Raw genomic sequence first — 11,849 nt, 5'->3', positions numbered from 1 at the left:
TTTAATATTGTTGTTAGTTAGTATTTTGCAAGTTCTTGAAATTATCATTTTAGTTTTTCTTATTAATTATCTATTTTTAGTGATCTTGAATAAGACTTATTTAAATTATTAGATGAATAATAACTTTTTCAAGTACTGGTAAATTCTTGCAAGGTGAATTCTATTTTAATAATTTAATTCAAGTCTGCCTATGATTTATAATATGTAATTAACTTGTATTTTTATTTATTTTGAATAATTTTAAATACTTTGCATCTATAGGTGTAAATGATGAATAAACAGAATTATCTAAATATAAAATACTTGTGATATTAGTGGCAGAAATATCTATTATCACAACTTGAAATCATTCTTATTTCTTTTATTGTTTCAGATTTTAAGATACTAAAACCTATCTAATAGAAATACCTTTAAAAAAAATTATTTGGACTCCTTTATTCTATAGTCTTATAGCCATTTCATTAAGATTAATCAATATAATCACCATTTTCTTCTAAAAATAAGAAAAAGTAAATAAATTTATTTTAATAATACAATAGGTTCATGATAATGAAAATAAATTTTGAAATAACAGATTATAGAAGTACATGATTTTGCTTTACAAAGTTTTCTGCAAAGGTTATTATTTGTCTTTAATATTATGCAATTTATGGAAAAGAAAAGAATTAAAGATAATTATTCACTTTTTTTGTGTCAATTATTTTCCTTCTTATGCAATTATCAATCAATTTAAATGCAGGATATATTAACATAGATATATTTTAAGCAATGAATTATCTTTTAAATTATTTGGTTCTTAAAATAACCTATTAAAGTACCTATTTAATACTAAAATTCAGTAGATTAAATTTGTAAAGAAAATATAACACATATCTAAAAAGAATATTTTTTCAGTTATAATCAAATATAAATTATCAATTAGGAAATAAATCTGTAAAATTACTATTTATAATATCTTTTTTACCTAATCTCAGTTTGATATTTTGTTATGTAAAAATTAAGATATAAAAGAAATACATACAATTATATAAGATTTATAAACTGAAGAAAAAAATATTACTAAAGAACCTTTCAATTAAAAATGCAAGTCAAATAATAAAAAAATAAGGCAAAAAAAATCTTAAGATCTTTAAATGAAATTATATAAAAAAGTAATAAAATTGAGTGAGATTATAAAAAAACTAATAAATAAGCTATAAAATAAATTGAAGATTAAATAATTTTATTTTTATTTTATGATAAATTAGCTTTTTAATTCCTTTTATTTATTTTTACAGATAATTTTTCTTATAATTAACTAATATTTTTTCTTGATTGAGTTTTTTGGTTTAAGAGCTACTAACAATTTTTTTTTTTTTATATCTATTTTATAATTAGTTAAGTTAAAGAATAACTGAATTGACCTTTAGATGTAAAGTTTTATTATAATTTAATTAATGATATTATATATCTTTATCTATATATTAAATAATAAAATAAGTGTCAACTCTTAAAAAAAATAAATAAATATTATTTTATTGATAATAATTAATTTTAAAATATAATTTATTAATAAAATATTTACTTATATATATATAATAGGTTTGCATTGCTTATAATTTCAAATATAATTTATTTAAAATAGAATAAAATAAATTATATTATTATATTTATTTGAAAATCCAAATAGTTTGTTATATTATTAATAAATTAAAATAATTTAATTGCTGATTTATTTAAAATTAGCATTGCATTACTAATAAAATTCAGAAATAATAATGATAACAAAAAAAGCAGTTTTACATTTTATGCGTAAAATAATAAACAGAAGTACTATAAACTTTTACCTGGTTCTAATAATAAAAATATTTTAAAAAAGTCTTTACTCTTTAGAAACAACTTTAAAAGCTAAAAATTATATGTTTTTAATATAAATAATGCAATATAGCAAAATAAAATATTAAAATTTCCTATATTTTATTAAAGTGTAAATCTGATGTGTGTACATAGTAAACTCATTATTTTGCATATCTGATATGAACATATAATTTTTTTTGCAAAATTTTTTTTTTCAAGTATTTTAATCTATTATATAACTTTTATTTATAATTAATATATAGTGCTAAAAGTCTATACTTGACAATAAAAATGCAACTATTAAAAATCTTTTAACTTCTTAAAAAAAATACAATTTAGAAAAAATAAACTGATAACTTTATTTTTTGAGATAAGTTCTATTAAATTACTAGTCAGATTTTTAAAAGAAGATTTACATAAAAAGTTATAAGCATTTGAAATTGCATGATTTTCATATAATTGGCCCAAATTTGAAACAAAATATGTTGGCTAGAACTTATGATAATTTGGGCTGACTCCATATATTATGATAATACCAGCCTGAATTATCATAATATGAATCAAATGTATTTTTTTTTAAAAAAAATTTTTTATTAATGTATGACTTTTGTGAAATGTAGTTGTGATTTGTTGCTGAAATTTACTTTTTCTTATGTTTTGTAATAAAAATTTTCAAAAACTGCATTTTATTAATATTTAATACAAGAAATTCCAGTTTTTTATTGGCTGAATTCTGGATCACATGATATAAAATCAGCTCAAAAAATTGAAATAAAATCATGTGATTGTCAAGTATAAACTTCCAGTATCATATCATTTATAAAAATATCCTTTTTTTGAAAATTGTATTTTAGCACAAAATTGGCAAATTTAACCCAAATTTTATTAGTAATGCAATGTCATTTTTAGACAAATCAGCAATTAATAATTTTAATTTTATTAATATTAAAAAATTAGTATTTAAAATATTTTATTAATTTTATTTATTATATATAAAATAAGAATATACTATAAATTATAAACATTATTGTCCTTTTTATTAAAATTTAAAAAATCTTTTTTTGTGATTTTTTTAGTATTTAGTAATTTAATTTTGTTGAATTTTTTTTTAAATTGTAAAGCTTAATAAAAGCTAAAAATCAAAATCTTACAATTAGTTTCTCTAAAATTTTACTATAGTTTTATTATTATTTCAGTAAGATTTTAACAGTTTTAGCATTTATAATAAGTTTTATTAGATTTTGCTTTTTTGCCAACTTTTTAATAAAACTTTTATATAGTTTTGCCAAAATTTCACTATTTTGGCATTTCACCAACTTGCTAAAACCCTTTAATTTCTTCAGCAATCTTAACCTAGAAGGGTTTGTAGTAATAAAAGTTATTTGATATTGGGCCTACCTGATATTGGATTGATTTAGTAATCTAATAAGTTATATCTATACTAAAAAATTTAAACCTAAAAGTGTAACTAAATTTCTGAAATCCTATAAAATATGTATTATTCTTTTTAAATCTATTTAAATACATAAATACAGGATCTTTTGTTAATTAGAATTATCTATACATTATAATGATTATTTTATCAAAGTATTTCATATATTACTGTTAAACTATTGTAAAATATTTTTGGTTAAATGTGAAAATTTTATTTTCAAATTGATAAATCTCAATTTATAATGCTCTATTAAAAAAGCCACTAGAGATGGAGAGGTGCCGGCATGATAAACACTTATAGCACGACACTTGTCCATTTGCAGAACCTTATATCCGGTCAACCATACTTTTATATGCTCCAATATTTACAATGAAAATTCTATTTATTTAAATTGCTTTTTAATATCTAATATTCTAATTTCAATTATCGGAAAGAACTAAAGAACTCAAGTAAATAAGTCACCCTATGCTATCAAGTTATCTTTCACCTTTGTGTACTCTATTCACGTGTGATTTTAAAGTATCGGATCGAACGAAACTTTTTCCACAATTATTTATTGCACAAACAAAAGGTTTTTCACCAATATAAATTTTATTATGCCTTTTTAAATCACCTACTCGTGTAAATGATTTCTCACATCCTGATTCATGACATTTATAGGGTCTTTTTCCGGTATGTGTTCTAATATGTATTCGAAGCTCACTAGAATCAGAAAACTTTCTTTGGCATCCTGTTTGATTACACTGAAATGGCTGATCACCAGTATGTCTCCTAATATGTCTCTTGTAACCACTGAAACTAACAAAATTTTTTTCACATCTAGGATAATTACAAACGTATGGTTGTCCCACCCGAATGAGATTTAATATGTTGTGATAAATCACTGGACCTATGATACTTCTTGTCACACCCTGGTTCATTACAGCTGTAAGATTGATTGGATTTAACGTGCTTTAATAAATCACTAGACCAGTAATACTTTTTGTCACAACCCGTTACATTTGTAGGGTTTTCACCTGTATGAACTGCTAAATGCCTCTTTAATTCATTAGAGTAACAGAACTTCTTATTACATCCTAATTGACCACATATAAAAGGTTTTTCACCGTTATGAATCCTCATATGTCTTGTTAAATTATAATTTGTTGAATACTTTTTATCACATCCTATTTTATTGCACTTAAATGGCATGTCAATTATACGAGTGTTGTCCTTCTTGAAAAATTATCATTAAAAGATCTTTCATCCTGATGAGATTTTGCATGCTTTTTCAAATTATCAATTCGATTAAATTTACTTTCACAATTAATTATTTTACAAATGTATGGTTTTTCATCAGAATGAACCATAATATGTCTTTTAAGGTTGAATGATTTCTCAAAAATCTTACCGCATCCGAATTTTTTGTAAACAAACTGAACACTTTGCCGACTTTCTGGATGTGTTAATTTTTGGGTTTTATCCTTTTAATTGACTTTAATTAGGAAAATGGTAAAGAATAAAAAGAAGAAAAATTCATTATTTTCTTACAAAATTAGATGAATAATCCTCTCTAAAATGAGAAGGATCAATTGATTCATCACTATCGTCAATGATGATGAACTCTCTGAAGAATTATCCAAAGAAGGATCCGAACTTTCCGGAATCATCAAGCTATCTTCATTACGCTGCATTAGAATATCTTCTCCATTTAAGTTATTATCATCTTCATCATGCATTTCAACATCTGAATCAAGGACTTCTGCATCTTAATAAAAAAACTCCTAGTTTTTTAGTATATACTAGAATATAATTAAAAAAGGAAATTAACAAATTAATGAAATACCGGAATTATAATCATCTGCGTGTTTTGCAAGAATAAAAAATATTGGTTTACTCATTTTTTTAAAAAGAAAAATATTTACTTAAATATTTGATCTTCAAACTTGACTTTTATGGATAGAATGTGGATGTCTTTTTGCTATGATCGGATAAATTCCATGAGATATCCATCGTAATTAAATGCAAAAATCGGAAATATAATTATTCAAACTTGGAAGCTAATTTAAAAGGTTTAATTGTCCAATTGCAAGAACTGTAAGTGGATAAATTTAGGGCAAAACCGAACTCAATCATCAAAAGACCTCAATAATAATAATGATATCATTTTGACGATTTGGTCGATCATGGCTTAAAGATGAATGTCGGATTACAGGACCGGAAACCCGATAGTTTTGTTAAAGTCAAGAAATCGCTAATCATTTTTATTTTTTTTTGTTCAGATTATATCTTTAGCCTGCTTCGCCACAAAAATTAGGATCGAAATATCAACTCTTTTTTTGGGGCTTGGCTTGTTCCGTTAGTCAAGCTTCGAGTGACAGTTTATAATATTACATATAAATAGAAATTATAAAAATCCTAAAAAAAAAAAATTCATTTCCTTTAAATCTTCAAAAATGACAAATCACCCATCATTGAAGAAGAGTTGTAACTGGGATTGTCGCAACTACACTGATTTCGCCATTAATCATAGCAGAAAACAATTCAAGCACAAGGATTTGATGCAGCGGGTTCATTTGCAGCATGTGAGTGCTTGTGCAATTCTTCAATCAAACTGAATGCTATTGGATCAGCTGTGCTAAATTAGCAAATTACTTGGATTTGTATAAAACTTTTCCTAATGTCATGTAAAATTAGTGGTTTTTTATAGACGTAATTATAACTGGTTTATCTTAATTTTATTATTTACTGACAAATAATATACATCAAATAATAATATAATTGCTTAATTTAAATTCAAAGAATTAGAGAAATTGCTAATTTTATTGATCTACCAGCAAGTAAATTGGTAATTATTCTGATAATTATGAAGAGGAAGAATTCTTTTTTTTAAAGGAAATGTCATTTGATTAGGTTTAAACCTTAATCAGCAAATAGAGTAAAACTCTATTTTAAATGTACTGATGGTACCATGTATTAATGGTTGAAATCTTAAAAAGTAATGATGGATAATTATAGATCTGATGTATTATTGCTATCAAAAAAAGGCATGAACATCTTATTTTTACGGAAAAAAGAAGTGTTTGGCGTAAATTAAAAAAGGTTTGTAATACTATATATAGGGAATCAGAAATCGAAAAATCAGATCGTCAAGCTCTTGAAAAAGATCCGCGCTTGTGTCACAACTTTTTTGAAACGGCTGTAAATGGTTAATAAACCGAATTTTATAAAACAAAAAAAGAATTGCTTATTGATTTATAGTCTAACTGATTAATTTCAAACTTTAAAGCGCTATCTGGAACAAAGATCAAAGATTAAATCAAAGATCATAATCAAGCCTATGAATTTACCCAATTAAATTAAAACCTTTTCTTGATAATCTTCGTGGTACAGGTACAATTTTAAATTTGATTTTCCCCTTAAACTCCCAAATATAAATATAGTCTTAAATATTGTACTTCTACCTTGGTTTAATTCATAATGAACTTTTCTTATTTATTCATTATTTTACTTTTATTTATTAATAATGTTTTATCTTACGGATATGTAGGTCATCAAATTACTGCATCTATTGCTCAAAGATTTCTCTTACCAAAAGTGAGAGAACACGTGCGAGAACTACTTCCTAAAAATGCAAACGGAAATCTATATCCGTAAGTTAGCTTTGGAATAAATTAAATAAAATTATTTTTAACCTCATGAATTTTTTTTTTTTTAGCATTGCGTCATGGGCTGATCGAGTAAAATTTACACCAAAGTATAGATTCACTTCTAGGATGCATTATATTAATGCTCCACGTAATAATCCCCCAGATAGTTGTACTGTTATATATACACCAGGAAAGATTGATGTATTAAATGCTATACATAATTATACTAATCGTTTGGATCCAAAAAGCAATTTGGATTTTTGGTCTAGAGCTGAAGCGTTAAGATTTCTTGTACATTTTCTTGGAGATTTACATCAGCCTTTGCATGGTAAATATAAATAAAGAGAAAAGATAGGAAAAATATGTGTGTATATAAATATACAATTATAAAACTTAATAAATAATAATTATTATTATTATTGTAGTAGCGGCAAAGTTTAGAGGTGGAAATGGAGCAAAGGGTAAATAATAATTTAAATAATTCTATATATGTATATATTTTAAGATTTTTTAATAACTGAATTTATTATTAAAATACAATAGCAATATTTGAAGGTCATAATACAACATTACATTACATATGGGATTCAAGATTAATCAATGTGAGTTATTAAAATAATTTAATTATTATAATTATTTTACGTTGCATTGCATATGCTAATCTTTTTTATAGAAACATATAAGAGAACTTGGGTATAACTTTACATTTTCTGATGATAATGCAAATAACTTTTACGATGGACCGTTTTTTGAACCATATGTTAAGTATATTATAAACTTAATGAAAACTGTATGGAAACAAGAAGTAGCCGAATGGGCTGTTTGTAATGAAGAAGTAGAGTACATTTTTGAAAAAGAAACACAAGAATTACTTAAGCCTAATTCAATATTATTTGAGGATAATAATAAACAAACTCATTTTGAAGTAAATTCACGACGAGAAAAAGAAAAATATTCTTTAAATAAAAAACAAACTTCAGTTTCTTGTCCAGAATTTTGGGCCGTTCCGTTAAACAGATTAAATTGTCAAATAGTTTGGAAAGATTATATACCTGATACGGAATTAAGTGAAGGAATATATTATGAAAGAATTAAACGAACTAGGATTGTTGAAAAATTATTAGCTATTACTGGTATTAGAATTGCTGCTGTATTAAATAGTTTATTAGGATAGGAATGGTACTGTTTTACAGGCAAATTTCCAATTTGTTATTTTTATATATCTTTCTGACATAAATAATGTTATTATAATAAAATTCATAGTAATTTTTAAAACGAGATATGTTAGATATAAACTGTTAAGGTCAAAATATTTAAGATTAATTTATCTTTATTATTTGTAAATGTGATTGTAAACCCACAACAAACATAATCTACTCGCGATAATATCTAGGAATTAAAAGACAAATCTATTTAAGTTGAACAATTTAATTTAAAATTAAATTAATTCTTTATAGTTGCGAAAATTATTAATAAACGCCAAAAAGTAATAAATATAAAAACATTTTCACAAACAGTGAGTCTTTATGTGCGATTTGCATAAATCCACTCGGGAAAATCTTTTACTGCAGTTCTTTATAGTGCATTTGTACGGCTTTTCACCAGTATGAAGTCTATAATGAACTTTACAATTACTTAGGTGGGAAAATTGTTTTCCGCAACCTAACCATTTACAGCTATATAACTTTTCTCCTGAATGAGTCCTCTTGTGGCATTTTAATGTATATAATTGGGAAAACATTTTATTACAATGCACCCAATCACATTTATAAGGTCTTTCTCCAGTGTGAGTTCTCATATGACATTTTAAACTGTACAAACGCGCAAATTTCTTTTCGCAGTCAGACCAATTACAATCGTAAGGTTTCTCGCCAGTATGAATTCTCATATGAACAGTTAAGGTATGTTTTTGAGAAAATCTCTTTCCACATTGCTCCCAATTACATTGGTACGGCTTTTCTCCTGTGTGTGTCCTTTCGTGGCATTTTAGATTATACAATTGCGAAAATTTCTTTCCACAATTGGGCCAATTACAATCGTATGGTTTTTCACCAGTATGAGTTCTCATGTGCATTTTTAAAGTATATCGCTTTTCAAACCTACTTCCACAACCTGGCCAATCACATTTATACGGCCTTGGTCTTTCCATGTTATAAATTCCTTTTTTTACGTTAATTACTTTTTTCACGTTGTTGTGGATTCTCATGTGTCTCTGTAAGCCCATTTTGTTTGTAACCTTTTTACCACATCCTGCTTCACCACATACAATATAATGTACTCTTTTGTGTACATTAAATCCTCGACTTGTTGGAAATACTCTCTTGCAATTAGGTTCATTACAAATGAACTCTTTCTTCTCTTCTTTTATTTCGAGGTTTGATGCATCTGTATCCTGAGTTTTGGGTTTACGGACCCTTAGTCTTTGGTATAAGGTAATATCATCGCGAATTTTATCACCTTTAGAGGGATTAACGATATCCACAATATTGTCAAAATGAGTTTTATCGGGTTTTTCTTCTTTCTCGTTAGACATAAAATTATCATTAATGCCACCATCACTGAATTTATTGCTGTTTGGCTAGTCAGTCCAATAACAAGAAAATAAAACGTTATAGAATTTGATTTATTCGATTTCGAAATAAATTATTTTTATAATCGTAAATTATTACTTTGAAATTTGGATCTCCTTCATTGTATTCAAAGCTTGGAAAGGTAGGCAAACCAAATTTCGTAAATGTTGATGTGTAAAAATTGTTAAATGAAGTGGGTGCAATAAATCTATTCATTTCGATGGTAGGCTTTTTTTTAAAAACTTTTTTTAAAGAAGTAAAAGTTTTATAAGTTTTATGATTTTTTTGTTTTTTTTTTGTTTTGAAAAAAATAAACATGAACTTGAAAAGAAAGAGATTTAATTTAACCAAATCTTAATTTATTAATTTATATATATTGTGGCATTAGATTCACATGACAACATAAATAAAAAAGAAAACAAAGAACAATCGCGTATCGCGCATCACGCGATACGCGCTAAAGTTTAAAGTTTCACAAATATGACGCGCTTGTTAGCTCAGCTCAGCAATATCAGCCATAAAAGGAATTAAAATAATCAAGAATATTTCCTTTTTAGGTCAGTCAACTGACCAAATAATTAAACTAATATTTTTTTTTTTTGTTAATTTAATTTTACTGCGCCATTCGTTCGAAAAATAAAATTAAGATAACACTGAAGTTCGATATAATAACATAAATTTGTATTCCTTTTAAAATTTGTTTATCCTTGCTGGATCTATTAATAAAGGGAATGCAGGCAAATTCTTGTTAGATAATGGAAAAGTGGTAAGTAAAAGTCCTGGCCATGTACAAGTTATGATAGGCAATATAATGTATTCACACATCTTTATTATAATGCATTTGAACTTAGTAAGAAGGGTAATAATAACATGAAAAATCACAGCACAATATTACCTTTGATAAAGTAAAATAGTTGTTTATAGGAACATTCAGAACGGTATGCACACAAAAAAAAAAAGAAATCCAATCACTCTTAAGTACCAATGCATATATTACTATTGCACAAAAGGAATTATTAATTCCAGCACTTAGAGAATGTGCTAATTATTTGTATAACTAATTCAAAAAACAAATTTAATTGTAATTAAATAAAACAAATCTGAGCTATAATTCATATGATTTAATTATTATTATTTATATATTTAATTCTCATACAAAAAAATTCACAAATTAAGTTTTATTTATAAACTGAGCTAATTAAGTGACTCAATTATTTTGTTTGCTTCTTCAGCAAATTCTTTTTTCTTATGCAATTTGTAATACAGTCAACTCTCTATAAATGCATCCCCCTTGGGACCAGGTATAAGAGTGCATTTAAAGAGAGTGTGCATTTATAGAATACATATAAATCTATATGATATTAATCTAAAATTAAGGTAATACAAAGTTTTTATAAGTAAACTATATAAAATTTTTTTATAAAGGGTGCATTTACAGAATATATATATATATAAACCATGCATTTAGCATTAAGGCCCAAGTTGGGACTAGATAAAAGGTGCATTTATAGAGGGTGTGCATTTATAGAGGGTGCATTTATAGAGAGTTGACTGTATGCCTTTTGTAATATGCCTTTCATACAAGTTTATTATAATTTATATTGGTATTATATTTTGATGCAGAAGGCAAATAACTGTTAGGGTTTTCATTTTCATTTATTTTGGTTTTAATAAAAAAAAGAAAAAATGTTAAATAGCCAAAAAATAGGTGAAACTATTCATCATATGTATTTACTATTATATAAAGAAAAATAATACTATTTCAAATTGCTTACCAAAATCTTTTGGCCATATTTCTTTTTATCAGTTTTCTGAATTTACTTAACAAAAAAACTAACTGGATAAAATAATAAACAAATATTTCCAAAAGTGCTAAAGTAATCAACTAAATTAATTTCAATGATTGTTACATTTTTGATTTCAAAGGATAATAAGTTCATTTTCCAATAAGATGGATGTTTACTATAATTAATATTTCTAATAAGTTAAGTTGAGTTTGAGTTAATTTTAAAGTATTATTTATACAGTAGGGTATATCCTATCAATTGTTTAAACTATATTATATATATTATATGGATTTATATAAATCTTTAGTCTTATGCAAGCCAAATTTGAAATACTAATTATAATAATAACAACTAATTATATGATTTATACTGTATAACTTATTACATATTATTTGTTATTATTTAACTGTAATATAAAAATATATTTTAAAATATCATTAGAATTATATTTTAAATGTATTTTTTTTACATTGTAAAAATATAGAAGGATTTATAAAATATAACTTATTAGTTATTATTATTGCTAAATAAAAACAACTATTAGTAATACTTTAAAGATGCTTTTTAAAGTAAATAAATTATTTTATTATTA

General features: G+C 24.7%; 2 protein-coding genes across 2 annotated transcripts; one reads left to right on the top strand and one right to left on the bottom strand.

The window, feature by feature from the left end:
• Positions 1–4,715: 4,715 nt before the first annotated feature.
• Positions 4,716–5,151, bottom strand: OCT59_023157 (uncharacterized protein; the record flags this gene model as incomplete). The annotated part of the gene is made up of 3 exons (XM_066150578.1): positions 4,716–4,734; positions 4,802–5,018; positions 5,097–5,151. 3 exons carry the CDS (start codon positions 5,149–5,151, stop codon positions 4,716–4,718), a joined length of 291 nt encoding a protein of 96 aa, XP_066006594.1.
• Positions 5,152–6,717: 1,566 nt separating this feature from the next.
• Positions 6,718–8,192, top strand: OCT59_023156 (uncharacterized protein). Its single transcript, XM_025324505.2, has 5 exons — positions 6,718–6,903; positions 6,969–7,228; positions 7,326–7,361; positions 7,444–7,502; positions 7,574–8,192. The coding sequence occupies exons 1-5, from the start codon at positions 6,731–6,733 to the stop codon at positions 8,072–8,074; spliced, it is 1,029 nt and encodes a 342-aa protein (XP_025185699.1). The 5' UTR covers positions 6,718–6,730; the 3' UTR covers positions 8,075–8,192.
• Positions 8,193–11,849: the final 3,657 nt, after the last annotated feature.

Source organism: Rhizophagus irregularis, chromosome 32, assembly GCF_026210795.1.
Source record: "Rhizophagus irregularis chromosome 32, complete sequence".
In the NCBI taxonomy this organism is placed as follows: domain Eukaryota; kingdom Fungi; phylum Glomeromycota; class Glomeromycetes; order Glomerales; family Glomeraceae; genus Rhizophagus; species Rhizophagus irregularis.
The sequence above is the reverse complement of the archived record's forward strand: the minus strand, read 5'-3'. Positions and strand labels throughout refer to the sequence as shown.